This window comes from Zootoca vivipara, chromosome 1, assembly GCF_963506605.1.
Source record: "Zootoca vivipara chromosome 1, rZooViv1.1, whole genome shotgun sequence".
Lineage (NCBI taxonomy): Eukaryota > Metazoa > Chordata > Lepidosauria > Squamata > Lacertidae > Zootoca > Zootoca vivipara.
The window spans coordinates 125,871,548-125,893,267 of record NC_083276.1 but is presented as its reverse complement, the minus strand read 5'-3'; the positions used below and the strand labels follow the sequence as shown (position 1 = coordinate 125,893,267).

At 40.3% G+C, this 21,720-nt stretch overlaps 1 protein-coding gene across 6 annotated transcripts in view; it reads right to left on the bottom strand.

Annotated features, from left to right (window-relative positions):
- ABI2 (abl interactor 2) overlaps positions 1-21,720 on the bottom strand; it is a 52,099-nt gene that overhangs the window by 20,590 nt on the left and 9,789 nt on the right. For all 6 annotated transcript variants that reach the window (XM_060281940.1, XM_035137690.2, XM_035137680.2 and 3 more), the window contains exons 2-3: positions 9,558-9,725; positions 6,820-6,996 (exon numbers count right to left, since the gene is read on the bottom strand). In XM_060281940.1, the coding sequence (XP_060137923.1) occupies positions 6,820-6,996; positions 9,558-9,725 (345 nt within the window). The remainder of the gene's footprint in view (positions 1-6,819; positions 6,997-9,557; positions 9,726-21,720) is intronic.

The window sequence follows — 21,720 nt, the reverse complement described above, 5'->3', positions numbered from 1 at the left end:
GGATTGTGGCACATATGCCTGACATTAAAAGAGAAGCAACTTTGATTTTACATGGCTATTTTAGAAGCCAGAAATGACTAAGATGTTTGCCATTTTCATTACACGGCTTTGATTTAACAGTATCCAGATTGGCAAGAAACTAGGGGGGGAGGGGGGAAGAAAGTCTGTGCAAATGAAAAGATTAAAGAATCAACACCCTCAAGGAGGATGCAAAAAGATGGAATCCTTTACAAAACATACATAGCCCCATTTTCTTGTACTCCGCTCTACTACTTAGTTCAGAAAATTAAGAGCCAACTGAGGTGTAACAAGCAATGAAAGGAAAAACAAGCTACAAAATTGTTCAAGTGAACTAAGTATCCCAAATATATATGTATTTTCCCAAACTCAATAACTGGAAAGCAGGGGAGAGAAAGAAGAGGTTCTTAATTTATCTTCAGAATGAACTGTGAAGCTTCAGCAAACAGAGAACAGTCTTTGTCAATTATACATTTTTTTATACTTCCCTTGATTAAAATTCAAAACATCATCTCTCCTTCAGCCAACTGCTTTAGGAGCTCGCTCGCAATAATCTAATATTGCCTGCATGTCATGCAGAATTATTAAGGAGGAAAGCACCACTGAAACAATGAAAACAGCATTTCCTCACTAAATGTGTGTGTGGTTTAGGCAGCAGCAAATACAAATTATTCAGCAATTGGTATCAAAGTGGTATTCAACCATACCCTGCAGATTTTAAGTTGGTGTTTTGCATTAATGTAAGCAGTGGGGGTGCGGAAGGAACATTTCCAACAGACCCTGCTGCTTCCAGGGTCCTGAACAGAGGGAAAGGGGAAAGGGTTCCTTTCCCCGCATTAGCCCCTCTTCTCTCACCCAAGTCAATAAAGCGGCCAAGCATGGGGAGTAGGGGAAAAGGTCTGTACAACTGCTGAGACTTTCCAACTTCACACAAAACCAAGAACCTGGCAAAGGGAACAAAGGGTCTCTGCGCACGGGGTTGGTTCAATTGCAACACCTGACAAACAATACATTGCGCTCCAGTGCACACAAAAAAACGGCTACATCTGAGAAGCTTCTCCCCAGAGGTTGTTAAGAGTCAAACTCCCAGCTGGCATTGACAGGGTGATGGGAGTTGTAGTTCACAACATCTGCAGGGCGTCATATTGGCTACCCGGCCAATATGATAGAAGACTTGGAGTTTGATCATTGAGGAGGCCGAACACTGGAAATGCAGAATGTGTACACCTCTGCAGTCAGCCTAGTAGTGGAATGTTTTTATTGATCCACAAACGGAATTAAATAAATATATCAATGGGAAGTCCCTTTCCGCACTGCACCCCCTTTATGTCAAAATTTATACCAGTTAAGGGCATGGGCACACAAACAGATTCACCATTTTCAGCTCAAAGATACTTGGAAAACCAAGGTGAGAGTGACATATCTGCTTTGGGGGCTGAGAGCTCCTTACCATGGTCAGTTACATCAGATATATTTTTATCACCTTCAATCATTGCCTCACATTTGTATGCCACCCATTCAAGGAGCTCAGGGAAGCATACACGAAAATTACCCCATATTATACTCACAAGAATCCTGTGAGAAGCAGATGAAGGTGAAAAAGTTTGACAGGCCCAAGGACACCGAATTAGCTTTGTGTCTGAGTGAAGATTTGAACTTGGATGTCTATGATCCAAGTTCAAAACTCTATACCATGCTGTCTCTAGCTATGTTCAGTTAACTACAATCCTAGACACAACTATGGCAATATGCATTGGTAGCACTATATGTTACTTAGTGGCAAGCCCCACTGAGTTCAATAGTACTTACTCCTAAGTAAGACTGGCATCTTTCCTAGATGACAAGAGTTAGCTGTAACACATTCTTAAAAGTATCCCCCATAGACCATTAAACTGCTTCTTAAGTACCTTCTGAAGAATGCTAGGTTGCTCTTCCTGAAATCTGATTATATTCTTAAAGTAATGCAAGGCAACATATTTTTATTTTGTTTTGACTACGTCAGGCCAACACGGCTACTTACCTGTAACATATTAAGTAGGCATCTAGGAGCCAGGGATAATTAAGGGATCAATTAATGATTCTAGTGTTGGCTGTTTTTTAAACAAGCTGCAGATACCTGCCAATCACTGACAGAAGATGACAGATCCCAAGTATAGATAAACTGGCTAGATTATGGGTTGGTTAATTAATAAACATGGGTGTTGGAAGACACATGTTCCAAGCTGGACTTTAACAGCAATTTCATATGGATAATTCCACTCAGTCTAGCTCAGACTCTTCGTCTCAATGGGTTTGAGCCCCATGTTGGGCGAAAGATTCCTGCACTGTAGGGAGCTGGCTTATATTACCCTCGTGGTCCCTTTCCAACTGTATGATTCTATGATAATTCAGCTCTAGGAAGAATTATTCTTCATAGCATTCTTAGGATGACTATGAATACCAATGATGAATTTCTATCCTCAGAAAAAGGGAGAAGAAATGCTGCTTGCTTGCTCCTTCAAGTTCAGTTCCAACTGAGCACCTACACTCAAACTCCTAAACGGATGTTGGAAAGCAGTAAACACATATGCAGAAATATATAAGATGGAGGAATTATGCAATGTTGATCCATTTTTATGAGAAGCCATTTTTTACCTATCCTTAAAGAATCTCTCATCTACGGTAAGCTAAGATATAAAGCTGCTGGAAATAATTTGAGTATGCAGAGCAAGTTAGAAATAATTTCTTGAGTTTGGCTTAATTCTTCCTCATCACAGTTGATTCTCAGGACACCAGAAAGAATGCTCCACATTTCCAAACTTGAAGAAGGTTGCCTTGGTTGCCTTACGTTAAATTACATTTTAATTATTGGTATAATTAAACATAGTGAACAATCAATTACCTGATCTTTACATTTCTAATTAGTTTCAACCAGATTTCAAAATCTTCTGCTGCTTTTCCAATGGGAGCTACACAATTAGCTTCATGTGCTCAGGGGGATCTGCAATGTACTTTTCGAAGCTGGCAAGCCAGATATGTTGCACAACAACTAATTCCTGACATGTCAAGGACTGGAAAGAATATATTGTTCCAATAAAAAAACCCAGAAACCCACTGGATGCCGGAAACCCTTGAGCACACTTAAAAGTAACTGAATTTTTAAAATGTCTTTGGATGCAATTCTGAAAGAGACGGATCACAAATACCATCAAGCATTTCAATCAGATTGATTTCCAATAGAATTTACGCATGCCCATCTTTTTCTATATTGTAACTTTTGACTGCAAACACCATGACATGATTGAATGTATTCAAGCATGACAACACTGAGAAAAATGTTAAGCTCTTCTTAATACTGTTCACACTACAAAGTGTGGGGAAATCCATGTAAATAAGGGCTGTTTCGCAATATAGTTTACGTTTTTTATTTGAGCATAGCTATTTGTGCAAGTGTACTGACTTGCAATAACAGTCTAACATAAGTACTATACGTATTTCCTAGCAGGTTTGGCAGCCCCAGAAGTGGGCTGTAAATGGCTAACTGGTAAACATCACTTTTTCATAAAAGAATCATGCCCCACATTACTTTTGATTTTTCAAGACAGGCAAGCTTGCAAATTCAAGCACTATTCATAAAAGTAATCAAAGCACATCATATATAGGATAAAAAGATCATTACACAGGGGGAGATCAGAGGTCACAAATATATATATATTTTTAATCATGAAAATCATCCATTCCAAGGGCTGTGCTAATTATCCAGGTCCTTATGGCCATCATTTTCTTATGCTTTAAAAAATGTTTTAAGACCAAAGAAGGGTGTTCAAGGCAGTATTCCCTCCCACCCCACCCACCAGAAATTATCACTCTCCCCGAATGTAATAATCTGAAGAATAAGAATGAAATTCAGCCCTGTCGTTTCTTACCTTAAATCTAAGCAACCACTTAATGCATAAATGAAGCAAATAAAAGAGGTAAGGAAGAAAAGCATTGAAAGGTTAGTTGAAACTTCAGGATATGAAGAGAGAAGGGGGGGGGGGAGAAAGAAGTTAAGCATTTAGCATCAACAAAATAATGTATCAGTAGATCATAGAACAGGGGTCCCCAGACTTACCGGCGTTTGGGCCGGTTCCCACCGCGCCGATCGCGGGTGGGCCGGAGGATGGGGGGAGCGCGCGCCTGTGCGGGCCGGCGGGCGGGGGAGTGCGCGCCCGTGCGCATGCGCACGGGCGTTTACTGGCGCGGTGGCGCGCTTCCAGGGTGGGAAAAGCGCCGAAAATCCGTTGTGCACATGCGTATGGGCCTCCCCCGACCCAGAAGTGCACCAGAAATGACCTCTTCCGGGTCGGGAGAGGTCCATACGCATGCGCACAAAGGATTTTTGGCGCTTTTTTCCCGACCCGGAAGAGCGCTGCCACGCTGCGCGCCGTAAGAGCGGGCGTCGGGCGTCGCCGCGGGCCGGATTGGCAGGCCAATTGGGCCGCATCCGGCCCCCGGGCCGTAGTCTGGGGACCCCTGTCATAGAAAGAGTGATTAAAGCAGAATATGTAGTGGTTTTCAAGATGAAATTTATAAAGCCACTATTAGAACCATCTCACGACACTATTAACTCCAAGGTCAACACTCAATGTTTCAACCACTATTTCATGAGACAGAGCTAGAGAGCCGCTATTAACCCACCCGTGAAACACCCTCTGGCAACCAACATCTTATTTCTACATGGACTAAGTTAAAAAAATTATTTAGAGTAAAATGAAGCAAATCTTACTACTGTATGTACTGCAATTTAACCAACTGATAAATAATAATTTTCAGGTTTTTTAATTATATGTGTGGCATATTTCACAACTCCCATTCAATACCAGAGACAATGAGTGTGACCAGACTTTACCCAATATAGATGTTCTCACAAGCCTTCTGCTGTTTAACCTAACATCCTTAAAGGAGGTTTCATGGAACTGCATACACTGCAGATTACTTGATCAAATATACACATTACTATCTTTGATTTATTAAATTAAAACCCAAAACTTAATTTTTTCTCATCAATTTTGCTTGATAAGCCAGTCATGGGTCCAGCTTATGCACTCTACTTGTGAGATGTAGCTAACAAAAAATAACTTTTGTAAAAGATTTTCATAGTCATGGTTTATAGAATTGCTCTGCAAAACTTTTTTTCAAAATAATCTTTAAAACCAGATTGTTCATGAAGCGATTACAAATAATTAATTTTTATTATAATTGTAAAAACCGAGGGTTTTTTAATGTTATGTTTTTGCAAAAAAAAATTGCAGAGCAGCAAATTCAGAGTGGAATTGAACTAAAATCTCTAAATATCAGCATTATGTTTTATTCGGCTACTTAAAGAGCTCTACAACTGATTACCACATTTTTAAAGCTTTAATGATTAACGATAGTATAGCACTGTAACTATTGTCTATGCATTTTTCTTTCTTCTTCAAAAGTTTTACTCAGAATTTCCATTTCAGATAATACAGTGTGCATGCACTACTTGTCTCCTTGATATTTACACTGCTGAAAAGAGAATGTAACTCCATAAATCAAAGAGACACTACATTTTCTACACTTCAAGGGTAAACATTAGTGTAACTGGTACAGCAATTTCAGCTTTGTAAGAATCTGAATAGCTTATATACATGCATTTTAAAAGGCACTAGAATAGGTTTCAAATTCATCAATATTTAAGACTAGTACTTGTTCAAAAACTGTGCATTTTCAGTTAAGTTATCTTATCTAATTAAAGTGACACTTGCCTCCAAGCGAAGAATGTTGGAATATATTTGTGTACTTAAACGTTCATTATGGCTTCACTGATGAGATTTATCTCCACTTTTTTGAAATGTAAACAGGCATGTAATGCCTGTATGTAGTTCAGGAGCCATCATATGAGGAACTAAGTCTGCACTCCTAACCCCACTTACCTGGGGGTAAGCCCCATGGAATTCAATAGGACTTACTTCTGAGTCGGTATGGTTAGGGTTGCACTACAAATTTATTTCTCTGCAAGCTCAAATAATTCCCAAGGAAATAAATAAATGGCATGCCACTATGCCATTATCTTGCTGCAAATGTTCTGACTGAATGGCTGTAAGCCTTGCAAATCATTCTTATTCACATTACTCTTGAGATATGCCTAACGAATTGCGAAAATACCACAGGGAAAGGGTACTTTAGGAAAAGACATGCAAGAAACGGAACAAAAATTGAACATGCAATCAGATGTGTATCTGCACAAAACAAGCAGACAAACTGCACATGTAACTCGATTCGCAATTTAGCAATATGTTAGATTCGGCTACAAGGGATGTTAGAGCTACATGCAGACTGCAGACTAAATCTCACTTATTTATTTTCATGATTTAAAAATTCCCAGTACAGACACACAGGAAGCTAGTCCCTAGATTTTGCACATCATGCAAATCTGGAAGTCGTATTTGATCTTGGAGGAGGCCAGTGCCACACACATGGTCATGTCTGGGTCTGGGTCATGGCAACATCTGGGACATGCAAACAGACAAGGGAGAGGGACATACTCTGTTGTCACAAAAGTACTGTTTGACAACCAAATCCAAATGGAGGGAATGGCACCAAATGCTTTCTTTCCCATGTTGAAAGCCTTCTACCCATTTCTCAAAATACAGGTATCACAAGCAGCCAGAAAAGCAGGGAGGTTGGGGTTTTTGTTTTTTTAAAGACAGGAATACGGAAGGAATAATAGGAGTTCAGTAAGGATTACCATGCTGCATTCTGAAAACATACAGGGAGACTCATCAATCAGAATTATTCCACATTACCACTTACCTTCACTCCATGTCCAATGTCATCTAGGATTGTATAATCAATAGGTTTTCTAATATAGCGAACTGGTCTCTCCAGGTTGGCTGGTGCAATGATTTTGTGAGTTCTTGAAGTGTTTTTATTTGTGGTCAAGATGCCAATTTCTCTTCTGGCCACTTTTTCTTTATGTATGTCAACTGTCTGCGAGCATAAAATAATTAAAATATTAGAGATTAATGACTGGAAAAATGAAATTATTTAAGACACATCAAGCAAGCTAGTCGGTGTCAGTACTATATCTTGAATTTCCCCCTAAGTTCCAATATAACTTATATTTATTCTCATTTAATATCAGAATTTTTGGTTTATACAGATACACTGTACAGTATTTTCTTATTTGCCTAAATGGGATGGGGGAATCCAAAATGTCTGAATTAAGTAGGAATGTTACCATAAAAGCATCCTATATACCACATTTTTTCCATGTACAGTATAAGACTAGGTTTTTTTAACCAAAAAAATAGGTTTAAAATTGGGGCTCGTCTTATACATGGGTAGTGCTAAGGGGTGTTTTCTAAATTTGGAGTACCAAAAAAATAGGGGGCGTTTTATACATGGGGGTGTCTTATACACGGAAAAATACGGCAAGTAAACATAGCAAGACTTAAAAGCTAGCCCCTGATGCTTCTGACGACCGATAGATGGCATATATTGTTGTGGTCATTACCATGCTCAATATAAACATTTTCCCCAAATGTCAGCTTTAATTTTCTTGTTAGAAAAAGTAACTTGAGCAGATGTCCTGGCAGAGACGTCACTTCCAGAAACATGAACCACAGATACTGCTCATGCCTCAATGTTCTTACAGGAAGAGGTGGTAGACCAGCAGCACCAGGCTCTAGGATCCCAGGAGATTCCTTCTGTGACGCTATCTCCTCTTGTGTTATACAAATGGTTACAGTTATGCTGCTACCATCAAAGGCCATTCCAAACATTGCTAGGAAAGACTCGGCTGAGCAAGCAAAGAATTACAACTTTGCTTTGCAACAGGTTGCATTGTGGGAGATGGAGATGAGGGTCTCACCTGGTGACATTGCCCTGACCTCATTCTGCAACATGACATCATGCAAAAAACATGACTGGGGCTTAACCACCAGGATCTTTCACTAGGAGGTTAAATTATACTTGGAGAACAATACTGCATGGGAAACCCATTGGTACAATGGATCATTTAGGAAACTGGCAAGTCAGATTAGAAAGTGAAGAAAAATAAAGTGCTACTATGCAATTGCCATATATCTTTTAACTGAGCAAAAAAGGAAAAACAATACTGCCTTTATCCAGTCATGTACAGACTTCTATTTTGATGAACTTATCATAAGAGTCTTTTAAAAGCTCGTTAAAAAGCCAGCAAGGAAAAGAAATTATTCTCTACACAAGGGCTATCAAAAATATATTTTAATGTTTCAATTTTCAAAATCTGCTTTTCAAATATCATTAAAGCTCTATTAGCTTGCTTTAAACTATTAATACATTGCACATTCTAGCAAATTTTATAAACATAACTCTTCTCTACTCAAACCATACCACTTCAATAATTACAACATTTTGCATGAATGAATTAATAGTTTTTAGCTGGCCAGAATTATTGTTTTAAATTTTTTTACCAGAGAGTAGGGGTACCCAGAAAACAAAAACAAAACACTCATTCTGAAAACTGGGACCTACAATGCACAATCACAAATTACATTTAAATCTTTTAACATTCACTAACTCGTAATAATCAGTGTAAATTAATGTTACACTGGAAATCTTCATGTAGCCCAGCTAGGAACCTTCATGAGTCATGTCCCATTATGCATATACTGTTTTATAACAGAGACTGTAGAATAGCAGAGACGGCAAGGTCTGCTCCAATCAAAGCTCTTTACACAGAGGCTATGAAGAAATTTTCCTATCCAGTATTAAGCAAGTGGAATTGAGACTTCACAATGAAGTTGTTATTATTTTTTTAAAGCTCCAGGACAAACATTTATCATATTTAAAAAGGAGTAATTGATTTCCTAGCAGAAAGACATTTCATTCTCCATACTACCCTTGCCTGCATTAATAATGCATATCAAAATTACAAATTTTAGAAAGATGATCAAGATTTTAAACTAACAAAAGTCAAGGTAACAGGAGAAAAGGGGAGAAATGCATGCCACCTGGATTTTTTTTCCAATCTACTAGAATTATTCCCTAAAATGTCTTCATTATAAACACCATTTGAAGGCAAAAAGAAAACAAGTCATCTTACTTTTTAAGAAAGTTTGACCTGCTACTGCAAACTGCAGTAAGGTAGTTTTTCTGGACCATACTGATAAGCCAAATTCTTTTCAAGTTGTATCTGTGGCAACATCTCTATGAGTCTCCTAACCTTCCACCACATGAATATTACTATTATACTATTACAGGCTTCCTCAACCTCAGCCCTCCAGATGTTTTGAGACTACAATTCCCATCATCCCTGACCACTGGTCCTGCTAGCTAGGGATCATGAGAGTTGTAGGCCAAAAACATCTGGAGGGCCGAGGTCGAGGAAGCCTGTACTATTTTATCCTCACAACCACCTTGTGAAGATGCAGATTTGTCAAAAGTCATCAAATGCATTTAGTGGGCTGAATTCGGATCCCCCCTATGATCCGGGTCCCATCCTATCCACTGTACCACACTAGGTGCCTGATACAAACTAAGCAAACATAAAGAACAAGTTTTCTCACTTGTGAAATGTGGTTGATTGAAGATTCCATACGCCTAAGCTGGGATGCCTGGATATCCAGCATCTGTAGAACATTGTTGGCCAAGGTGTTGATCAAATAGGCTACACTAGCTAAAGACTGTGTTGTATATGCTTTGGTTTCTTCTAGGGCCCGTTGCTTATCTGTGGACTGAAAGGGAAAAGCAAAATAATCAGAAATGCAACATTTTCATATGAACTACTTTGAGGTAACAGGTGACATTCTCTCTTTGAACCTTCCCACACCTTGGGCCAATGCACAGAGTACATTCATATCTGCCAGCTCCTCTTCCACTCCCCCCCCTTCCCGTCCATTGTACAGATTAATGGCATGGAAAAGTCACCCAGAGACCTTGGAGAGAGCAGTATTTACATATAAATGTAAACTGGTGTGTGTGTGTGTGTGTGTGTGTGTGTTACTGGGCTGTTGTTTTTATTTTGATTATATACAGTGCTTTGTTCCGGGGAGACGCAGGGGTACGCACACCCCTAAACATTTTGTGAATATAAGTTTGGCCTCATTGAGGGGCAGTATTTCAATATGAGTAGGAAAATTAGAGTACCCCTAAACATTTTTTTAAAGAAAGAAAGCACTGAATATATATATTGTGGCGTTTTATGTTGATCTTGTTCTGTGAACCACCTTGCGACCTCCAGGTATAGGGCAGTATAATAATAATAATAATAATAATAATAATAATAATAATAATAATAGCCTAGTTTGGTGAGATAATAAACACAACTTCTCAGCCAATGAGGACAGGCGCACATGCAACTGTAATCTGTGCACCCACCTATCACTCTCTCCAAATTCAACAATTCAACCTTTGAAGTATATTCAGGAAATTGTTGTGGTGTACTATGGCGTGTCGTGTCACAAGGGGTCGGACACGACTAAACAACAACATGACGGATATCCTGCCCACAACAGATTTTTAGGTGCCCAAGTGTCTGGAGATAGTTCTTGTGCCCTTTTTGGGCACATTCTTTTATACCAAAATTGACCAAAATGAATGAAATACTGCACCTTGGTTTTAGTCCAACAGATTTCCATGACCACTGCAAATATAAATACAGGAAAAGGGGAGGGAAAATCCATTGATTTACCACTCTTACCCTTCCTAACTCAGTGAACTCAAAAGCAGTTTCTTCCAGAATACCTAATCAACATTTTCTATACAATATTCACAAGATACTGGCTTCACTTGTACATATGGGAAGCCAAACCAGGCTTTGTGCAAACAAGCAGATAACCAGGTTCCTGATTAAAGGTAAAGGTAAAGGTAAATTAAACCCTGATTAAAGGTAAAGGTAAAGGGACCCCTGACCATTAGGTCCAGTCGTGGACGACTCTGGAGTTGCAGCGCTCATCTCACTTTATTGGCCGAGGGAGCCGGCGTACAGCTTCTGGGTCATGTGGCCAGCATGACTAAGCCGCTTCTGGCAAACCAGAACAGCGCACGGAAATTTCATTTACCTTCCTGCCGGAGCGATACCTTTTTATCTACTTGCACTTTGACGTGCTTTGGAACTGCTAGGCTGGCAGGAGCTGGGACCGAGCAACGGCACCTCACCCCGTCGGGGGGATTCGAACCGCCTACTTCCGATCAGCAAGCCCTAGGCTCAGTGGTTTAACCCACAGCACCACCCGCTGATTAGTGATTGGCTTTTCTCCAGATAAGATAAAAGCACGAGTCCAGGATCAGATGTGAAGTCAAACCCTGGCTTAATGCCAGGTAGCACAGCAAACAGGGAATGAGAAGAGTACAGTGGCCGTGATCTTCCTCCTGGAAATGCCAATGTTTGCTTGTTTGTAGTCTAAGGCACGGCTTGGCTTAGCATTATGTACCATGTAGCATATTATGTAGCATTATGCCAGGTCACCCTGTACCAAGTGAAATATTTAACGGATGCCTGATAGCCAGTTTGCTGCATCTAACTAAATCTCCCCAATGTCCTGTATTCAAATCAAGCAACAATTAAAAGACTGAATAAAACATACAAAGTGTATAGTTAACAGGGGTGAGGCTGCTAAGAGCTGAAGTCTCCAAACTTCGGCCCCCCAGATGTTTTGGACTACAATTCGCATCTTCCCCGACCACTGATCCTGTTAGCTAGGGCAGTGTTTCCCAACCTTGTGCCTCCAGCTGTTTTCGGACTACAATTCCCATCATTCCTGACCACTGGTCTTGCTAGCTAGAGATGATGGGAGTTGTAGTCCCAAAACATCTGGAGGCACAAGGTTGGGAAACACTGAGCTAGGGATCATGGGAGTTGTAGACCAAAACATCTGGAGGGCCGCAGTTTGGGGATGCCTGTCCAAGAGCATCTAAAGTGTCGTCATCACATATTCCCCATCCCTATATAGCTGGCAGGAGAACCTCCTCCTCTTTGTACTATGTACCGTAAGTCATGATTAGCCATGTGCCTCATGACATGGTTTGTTCTGCTTCAAGTAACAGAAAAGAAAATATGAGGGAAAAGAAGCTGTGAGCTATTCATAACTTAAGGGAACACCAGCTAAGAAATACATAATCTTCAAAACCAGCAAAGGTTACATCCTGCCTTCCCGTATCTATTATTCCAACCAGTGCCAAGTGAATGCAGTCAATAAATCAGCACTCCAGCATTTTTAGCAAGAGCCGCATTTCTAGAGTCAACGGCAAGCCAAACGTGTAGTCATCTTTCAACTCAAAACTAGTAATTTGCTTTTTAAAGTAACCAATGAAATCAGTTTTGGCAACAGCAGAAATATGATTCAGCGTGAAAACAGTCAGAGTCCATTTGGATGAAAACAGAAAAGCTGACCATCTGGTTATATGTTTCTAAAGCACCAAGTTCATCAGATGCAACTGAAACTGTATTCTGCAACCTAATAGCAGGCTTTTTTTTCTGGGGGGCTACAGAACATTTTCCTTAATGCCCCTGCTTTAACCCGTTAACTTTGTCAAAGTGAGGCAAATAATTGCAATCCCATCTCTCTACAATTTTGCTATTGCTTATCAACAGATCCTTTAATGCACTAGGATATTTTATGGTTGACAAGGCTCAGGATTGTGTCATGGCCCTAGCCTCATTTTGGAAGAGTGAAATGCGGGGGGCTATTGATGCAATCATTCCTGCTATGTGTCCTCTCCAGCGCTGCAAAGCAACTTGTTCCCAGAGGAGCCGGAAGCTATAAAGCGCCATGGAACAAGTTTTATTGCAAAGATGACCCAAAGCATTTATAAACACATGGTCATGCCTATAACAAGGTGATGAAAGCAACAAATAGTGTTCACTTTGTTTGGACATGTAAAAAGGTAAAAGAGCATGGGGAAATGATTTATAATGAATTGGAAAAAAAATGTTTAAAATTACCTTCCCCCCAAAACCAGAGTCCTTTCTGTTGGGGATAACTCATACTGAAATTCCCAGGTGTCAGAAAAGGTTATTTATGTATGCAACGACTGTGGCTCGTGTTCTGTTAGCCCCAAAATGAAAAATGAGCAAGGTCCCAACCAAAGAAGGCTGGCAACTTAAGTTGACAGAATATGCACAACTTGCAGACTTAACATATAGAATAAGAGAACAAGAAGAACATACAGTGATACCTCTACTTACGAATTTAATGCGTTCCAAACGCACATTCGTAAGTTGAAAAAAATTGTAAGTCAAATCGCATAGGAATGCATTGGGAGAAAAAATTTGTAAGTAGAAGCAACCCTATCTAAAAATTCGTAAGTAGAAAAAATCCTATCTAAACCGCATCCAAGATGGCGGACGGAGCGCCATTCGTAAGTAGAAACATTCATAAGTAGAGTTATTCGTAAGTAGAGGTACCACTGTATATTTAAAGATGATTGGAAAATGTTTATTGAATATATGGAAAATAATTGTCACCTGAAAATGCTGGCAGCATTAAGATAAATTCAACAGTGTAAATAAGTTTTGATGGATGGGAAAATGGAAAACCGATTGGTATAGTTGTTGTTTTTTTGCAAAATATGCAGGGATATAAGATATGCAAAATGAATCATGGAAAGAAGGGAAGTCACTGATATCTTAAGGATGTAAAATGTTTATCTGAAATTATAAAACAGAAAATTTAATAAAAATCATATCCCCCCCCAAAAAAAGTGTTCACTTTGCCAACTCTCAGATAACCATTCAGCAGCATTGTTCCAATTTTGCCTACTGCAGTCAGGGATTCATGTTCCAGCACAATTGGGAGGTGGGGGGCACTGGGAAACCCTGTGGGTACCAAAGAAGACTTACATGCACATACCGTATATGCCTGCAAGCACAACACTGGTGATCCCTGGCTTAGGAGTGGTGGTGATACACCGCTGCATTTTGTTTCCTTCAACACCAGAATGTGTGCCCCATGCCAATTGGTTTGGAACCAAAATGGGACCACTCTCAAAACTAAAGGTTCTCCGTACTGTACCAAGATATATAACAATTAAACATGGGCTCACAAGAGGGAGCAAAAATAAATGGCATGCCCTCATAAATGAAGTGCCGTGTCTGAGGCCTTGTAAGCTCTCTGAGCCATGTTTACAGTTTGAACAAATTTCTCCCCTCCTTCAAGGATCAGAGGAAAGGCAGGGAAATTTCACTCAACAGCGCCCAAGCTACATCAGCCACACAATGCAGCTCAGCCTCCTAACTTGTACATCTGTCAGAGCCTAGACACTAGGCCTGGAACATTTAGCAGAGGTTGGGGCTAGGGTACTTCACCCACAATTCACTCATCTGCAATAAATTTAACGTGTAACAGACTCCACACCTCGCAGTTATACGTCATTTTCACTTTTGCCCTTTAGCAGTGATTATAAGGGGCTCAATCTGCTACACTACCGCTAAAGATCGGAGACTACAACCCTATAGGGAAACTGCCCTATAGCTCTGGTTTTGTGGCAAAGTAATATCAATTCATCCCACTTCAAAACAGAGCTTCACCTCCCCTATAGCACAACAGAATCCTACAGAGAGAGGGGGGCTGCATTGGACAAAGCAAGCATTCATGAATGGGTGTCCTAAAGGAGCAGAGAAGTAGGCTATCAGCCATTAAGAACAATCATAACAAGCCAGCATTTCAGAGCATTCATTTAAAAAACCTGAATGAATTAGAGAAAAGTGTAGGCAATGTGAATGTCGCGCAATAGAATACCCTGTTTCACTGCGTGCAAGATTAACTGAAGCTTACACAGTATTTTTAAAATAAATAAATTAAAGGTTCTAAATGGTTTCGCCTGTTATGCAGAAACCAGTAACAGGCAATAACTGTTCACACATCAGGAAAGGTTAAAAGCACTTGAGCGTCATGCCGGATTTGATTTTATTATATACTTTACATGTAGGCTTCTTCAATACTTTTAATTTATTTATAAGAATTACTGTTAGCCCACCTTTTAGTGCATGCAACATCTCTTTAGTTTTCCCATCTCCTCAATGCTTTTTCCACATAACCCCCACATACTGCAACCCCTTCTGTCTCAACACTTGCCATTCTCTTGGGACCCTTAAATCACTACGTATTATCATGACTCATCTGCCCACCCCATTCCTGATTCCCTGGGTTTCTCCACTTTCTACATTCTCATTCAAGTCAACTACAGTATTCATTACCATGCTTCTGTCCCTTTTTCTGAAAAGCTCCTAAAAATCTATGTGACTTTTCCCCAGGCAAACTGACCTTTATTTCCCTTAAAGAAACTGCACTATTTGCCAAACACCAACTCACACAAGAGTGTACAAAAGTTGTCCTAAACTTTGCAAGGATCAATCCAACAGAAACCTTTAGCAAGTAAATTTTCTGTTCTTACTTAAAAGGACTACAAACAGAAACTGTCTAGCATAGATAGAATTTAAGAATAAAAGCAGGTCAAATTCCGACAAGTACGATTTTAATAATAATAATAAATTTTATTTATACCCCCTCCCTCCCCAGCCAAGACCGGGCTCAGGGCAGCTAACACCGAATATGAAACAATTAATTAAAATACAGCTTAAAAACAAGATTAAATACATTAAAATTAAAATGCAGCCTAATCAGAAAAGGAAAAAGGGGGAGGGGATCAAGTTGATTCCAGGCCAAAGGCCAGGGTCTTACAGGCCCTGCGGAAAGAAATCAAATCCCGCAGGGCCCTGGTCTCATGAGACACAGCGTTCCACCAGGCCGGAGCCAATGTTGAAAAGGCCCTGGCTCTGGTTGAGGCTAATCTGACTTCCTTAGGGCCTGGGATCTCTAAGGTGTTGCTATTTATGGACCTTAAGGTCCTCCGCAGGGCATACTGGGAGAGGCAATCCCATAAATATGAGGGTCCTAGGCCGTGAAGGGCTTTAAAGGTCAAAAACAGCACCTTAAATCTGACCCTGTACTCCACTGGGAGCCAGTGCAGCTGCAAAAGATTTTACATGAGAATACTTTCTTCCATGCTTGGAAACAATTTAATTTGTTCTTAAATTGTCCACTGAGGTATTTTAAATCTGTGTTTACATGTTTTTCTGTGTGTGAACAGAGACAGCTCTTTTAATGCTCCAGTTCAATGAAATATCTACACAATGAAGCCTTTTCTGTAGATAGGGATTTGTTTTACTAATAGCACCACCATTCTATTTGTGACACTAGACAAGTGCCCCAGCCGAAAACCCATGAAATGCCATGGTATGTTAGCATCAGAGCGTATCTGCAGCGTTGCAAATAAGATTTGAGGCAATGCTCACCCATCACCCATCCCACTTGCCTAAGTTGCAACCCCTTCTCCCTCTCTTCTTCCCCTTGCATCTTTCACAAGAATGAAGTGAGTGTAGTTGAGTTGTCAAGGCACTTCATAGTGCCTAAGCCCTTAACCTTTTAGGCCTGAAGGCATGGAAAGCTACATGCAACAGTTGCCCTGCCTGGCTCTCTCTGTTTTCCAGGTAAAGGCTAGAATGCTCAGAGAGATCCCGAAAGAGACCTGAGTGTCTTACCAAAAAGGCTTGGCATTTAACTATACTAAAAGCAGATTTTGAAAAAATCAATTTACAGTACTATTCTGAGCTGTCTCCCCACCCCCACCCCTTTGTGCTTCTGGGTGTCTAATGCAGCCTCTCTCTTCCACTTTCCCCCACTGCTGTTTGCCTCCACCATGCTGCCTAAGGACCATCCAGGTGGCATTTGGAGGAGCAGTCTGGCAGCTCTCAAACCTGGTGCTGTCGAGACAACTTTCTTCCTTCAGCTCTTAAGCAAGGTGGCTAACCACAACTGAAGTACAGGTTTCAGCTTTCAAAACTTAAAGTTTGTCTGGTCTTCCCACAGCTCTTGCCACCAGTCTTTCGTGTTGGACTTAATAATGGGAGGTGGTGATAAAGGATACAAATGCAATGAATGGATGAATGAATACAAAGAAAGTCTCTTGATGGCACATTTTTATTATTGAAAGCAAGGCAGCTTGCCATCTTGGCAGCCTGGTCAACTAGTTCATTGCCCTTGACGCCTGGGTATCCAACAAAACCTGAAAGTGGGGAGACTGAAGTGCCCCCAACTACTAAAGAACAAAAATCATAAATAAGGTGACTTTAAGGCCATCAATGGACTATGAAAGTCAGTACTGTATACAATTCTGTTTTATTTCAAACAAAAATTCTTAATGCAGTCAGAATTGCTGACAGCTCTAATGCCACATCCTCAGGGGGAAAGACCATGGATACAAAGGACATAATGGACTGGGGAAAGGATTTACCCACAGAACTAGTCTTTGACATACGTGCCGTCACAGGCACATAGAAAGGCACATAGCCTTCCTCAAATTCCAGTAACTTCAGCTCAGAGGCCACAAAGAACCCCGGGCCTCCTTTACATTGCCAGTCAGTGACTGCTAAAACAGGCTACTTTCCTTTAAGAACAGAGGCTTCACTCATCATGAGTGGAGCTAGCTAGAATGTGCATTCCCATTTAAGGCTCAGTTGCTGGTGTTAAAACAACATTTAAGTTTGCCTTGTTTGGCTTCCTGCCTAGGTGCCACTTGGAGCTATCTAGGGTGCTACCCAGCTTGCTTGCATTTCAACCTAAAATAATAATAATAATATAATTTATTATTTATACCCCGCCACAGCTGTCAAGTTTTCCCTTTTCTCACAAGGAAGCCTATTCAGCATAAGGAAATTTCCCTTTAAAAAGGGACAACTTGACAGCTATGTACCCACCCATCTGGCTGAGTCTCCCCAGCCACTCTGGACGGCTCCCAATCGAATATTAAAACAATACAGCATTAAATATTAAAAACATCCCTAAACAGGGCTGCCTTCAGATGACTTTTAAAAATAGGATAGCTGCTTCACATCTGTTGGAAGGGCGTTCCACAGGGTAGGTGCCACTACCGAGAAGGCCCTCTGTCTAGTTCCCTCTAAACTCACATCTCGCATTGAGGGAACCGCCAAAAGGCCCTCGGCGCAAGATCTCAGTGTCTGGGCTGAATGATGGGGGTGGAGACGCTCCTTCAGGTATACAGGACCGAGGCCGTTTAGGGCTTTAAAGGTCAACACCAACACTTTGAATTGTGCTCGGAAACGTACTGGGAGCCAATGTACCTGTAGATCTCTCAGGACCTGTGTTATGTGGTCCTGGTGGCCACTCCCAGTCACTAGTCTAGCTACCACATTCTGGATTAATTGCAGTTTCTGGGTCACCTTCAAAGGTAGCCCCACGTAGAGCGTATTGCCTAACTTTACTTCCCTAAATCCCTCCCTCCTTTATCTGACCTTGTTTTGCTGGCACCTGACCTGTGCTAGACCTTTGTTTCCTTGACCCTGACCCGGGACTAGCAGTACATGACCCTGGATCCCTGGAATTTGTGCTTAGCATACACCCTATTCAAATCCCTGTTGAGTTTGCATTGTACACCTCTCTCCCACTCTCTATGATGTGCAGCTAAGCTGTGGTCGCTGCCTGATTTGTCCCACTTAGGATTGTGTGTTTGTGTCCCAGCAGGGGACATCCTCATACCCCAGGCAGGACCTCTGCTTAGGACAGAACAGCAGGGGAAGTCAATATGGTGCCCTCTAGATATTGTTTAGAGTATAAACTCCCATCCCATCATCACTGACCATGCTGGCTGGGTCTGATAGGAGATATAGTCCAACAACATACGGAGAGCATAACATTGAATACAGAAGGTTCTGCAGAGAAAATAAGACTCAAATGAGAGCAGAATCCACATGTTTGCAGGACCTGGGGGGAAATGGCTGCACAATCTCTATGAAGTGAGCAGCGTTCACAATACAACCAATGATAGCAGACAGGTGTAATCTCAGCCAAGTAGATGGTTTATCCCAAGAAGCCATCTGGTCTAGGGGGATGGGGACAGGACTGCTGAAAAAATACTATCAAGTGATAGTTGGAATTGTTGCAGAAGAGTCCGAGTCTGAATGCAAAAGTTGTAATGGGAGAACTTTGGGTGGGAAAAATAATAATAATAATTATTATTATTATTATTATTATTATTATTATTATTATTATTATTATTATTCCCCGCCCATCTGGTTGGGTTTCCCCAGCCACTCTGGGTGGCTTACAGCACATAAAAATCGCTAAACATTAGACATAAAAAATTTCCCAATACAGGGTTGCCTTCAGATGTCTTCTAAAAGTCAGATAGTTGTTTATTTCCTTGACATCTGATGGGTGTTCCACAGGGCAGGCATTGCTACTGAGAAGGCCCTCTGCCTGGTTCCCTGTAACCTCACCTCTCACACTGAGGGAACCGCCAGAAGACCCTCAGAGCTGGACCTCAGTGTCTGGGCTGAACAATGTGGTTGTCCCCTGCTGGGACACAAACACAGAATCCTAAGTGGGACAAATCAGGCAGCGACCACAGCTTAGCTGCACATCATAGAGAGTGGGAGAGAAGTGTACAATTCTTCCACAAAGACTGCATATATACACAGTCCGAGCCCCAAATCCCCCAACGGTGAACAGGGTCTGATTTTTCTTCAGAGCTGATGGTCTTCCAGAAAGAGAGAGAAAAGACAGCTACTGCCTTTTTATGACTAGAAGAAATTCAAACTCATCTTACGTCATGCAGACAAATTTCACTTGCCACAGGCATCCAAGCACTTAGCTATTTACAAGTCTGCTCTAGGAAATTAAGACTCTCCAGATTAACACTCTTTCCTTTTCAAAACTCTAATAGCACAACTAACTTATATCATCTAAAGTAATACATGTGTGAATTCAGAAAGTAATTTTCAGTTTAATAGTCTAGGGATATTAGATGTTAAGAGGCACTGAAAAACATGAGGGTGTTGTGACTTAAAATTATTATTATTATTATCATTATTATTCATTGAATTTATATACCGCCCTATACCCAGAGGTCTCAGAGCAGTTCACAGAACAAAATCAAAATATATAATCAAAATAAAAATAACCCAATAACCCCCGCCCTAAAAGAGAGGGGGAAACCATACTCAGCGCTTATATTTTAATAGGAACAAATCAACTTGTCTACAAATTCCATCACACATATTCTACAATGTTGCTGGAATATTCCTCTCCCACTCCTAGATTTGCAGAGGTAATGGAAACACTCTTGTCTGACAAAACTTTTAAGTAACCGCGAGTTTTAATTACGGCATATTAGGAGAAAGAGAAGTCTTTAACCATGACAGAATTCAACTAAGAAAAATCAAACACATGGGCATTGTTTTAAAAGATTCCTCATAGTAATGAAGTCAAAGTATGCAATCAGCAAACCACCAGCACTTATTTCAAGTTTCTGTGCAAACCACAACAGAAATCATTTTTATTACACTCGTTTGGAGTGCTTACGTTAAGGCAGCTCTGGACAAATGAAAGCTCAATTCCCCTTCAATGTCTTCTCAATGACTAAGACAACCCTAACGTGAAGCTCCACGTAATGGTTTATAACAATATACTTTTGTTGCAGTATCAAAGGCCCAAATAATTAGTCAACACTAAGAGATTGCTATAGAGAACTAGCCACTGAACCGACAAATACTGGCTCCTTAAAAACTTCCACTAATACCCAATTTACAGGCTGTGTTGACAATTAAGTCAATTCATCTACACTTACTACCTACTTTTTAAGCATTTTAGATCTTTGGCCAATCAGGCTCAATTAATTTTCATCTACAGAATGGTTATTTATTAGGCATTGTACTGTTATTTTAACTGTATTTTTCTGTTATTTTTGTAATTATATTCAATAAGGAAGCTAGGCTCCGCATTTTCAACTGAACTGTACTGACTTTTGAAGAACATTTGAGTTTGTCACCTAACTAGTCTAGGCACAGGCTGCAGCTAAATATTCAACACAGTGGTGAGCCACTTCCTGTCTTAAAACCAAAAGAAATTAGCCACAGAGATTAACATGTGTTTTAGGCACAACTCCTACAACATACGTAACTTAATAGAATTCAGAGTACTGGTACTCCAAATAGTAAGTTAGTATCTGAACAAATATTTTTAAAATAGTATTGTCATAAATCAGTATTAAACAGCTATGCAAAGCAACCATATAGTAGCATAATTTGAGAACCAACATGTTACATTTGCAACTGCAGCCAAAAGAGACAGTCAAATACATTTTTAATATGAAATATAAATATCAACACCAATAGAGATAGACACCTACCCTGTTCATTCTATTTTCAAATGCAAAAAGGCAAGTTTACTGTAATTTGATATTAAGAAGCCTGCTAAGCATTCTGGGTTAATTGTCATATACAGTGGTACCTCGGTTTATGAACACAATTCGTTCCGGAAGTCTGTTCATAAACTGAAGCGTTCATAAACTGAAGCAAACTTTCCCATTGAAAGTAATGGAAAGTGGATTAATCTGTTCCAGACGGTCCGCAGAGTACTTAAACTGAAGCGTTCATAAACTGAAGCGAACTTTCCCATTGAAAGTAATGGAAAGTGAATTAATCCGTTCCAGATGGGTCCGTGGCGTTCGTAAACCGAAAATTCGTAAACCGAGGTGTTCATACACCGAGGTTCCACTGTATTCATATTTTATCTTAAAAGTTTATGATCTTCTATACTTAACAGTCAGGAATTCTACTCATCTTACTTGATGAAAGACTAACAGATGATGGAAATTTCTGTCAAGTATGCAGAATCTATTACTTCCAATAAATCAAATTTACTAAATTGGAGA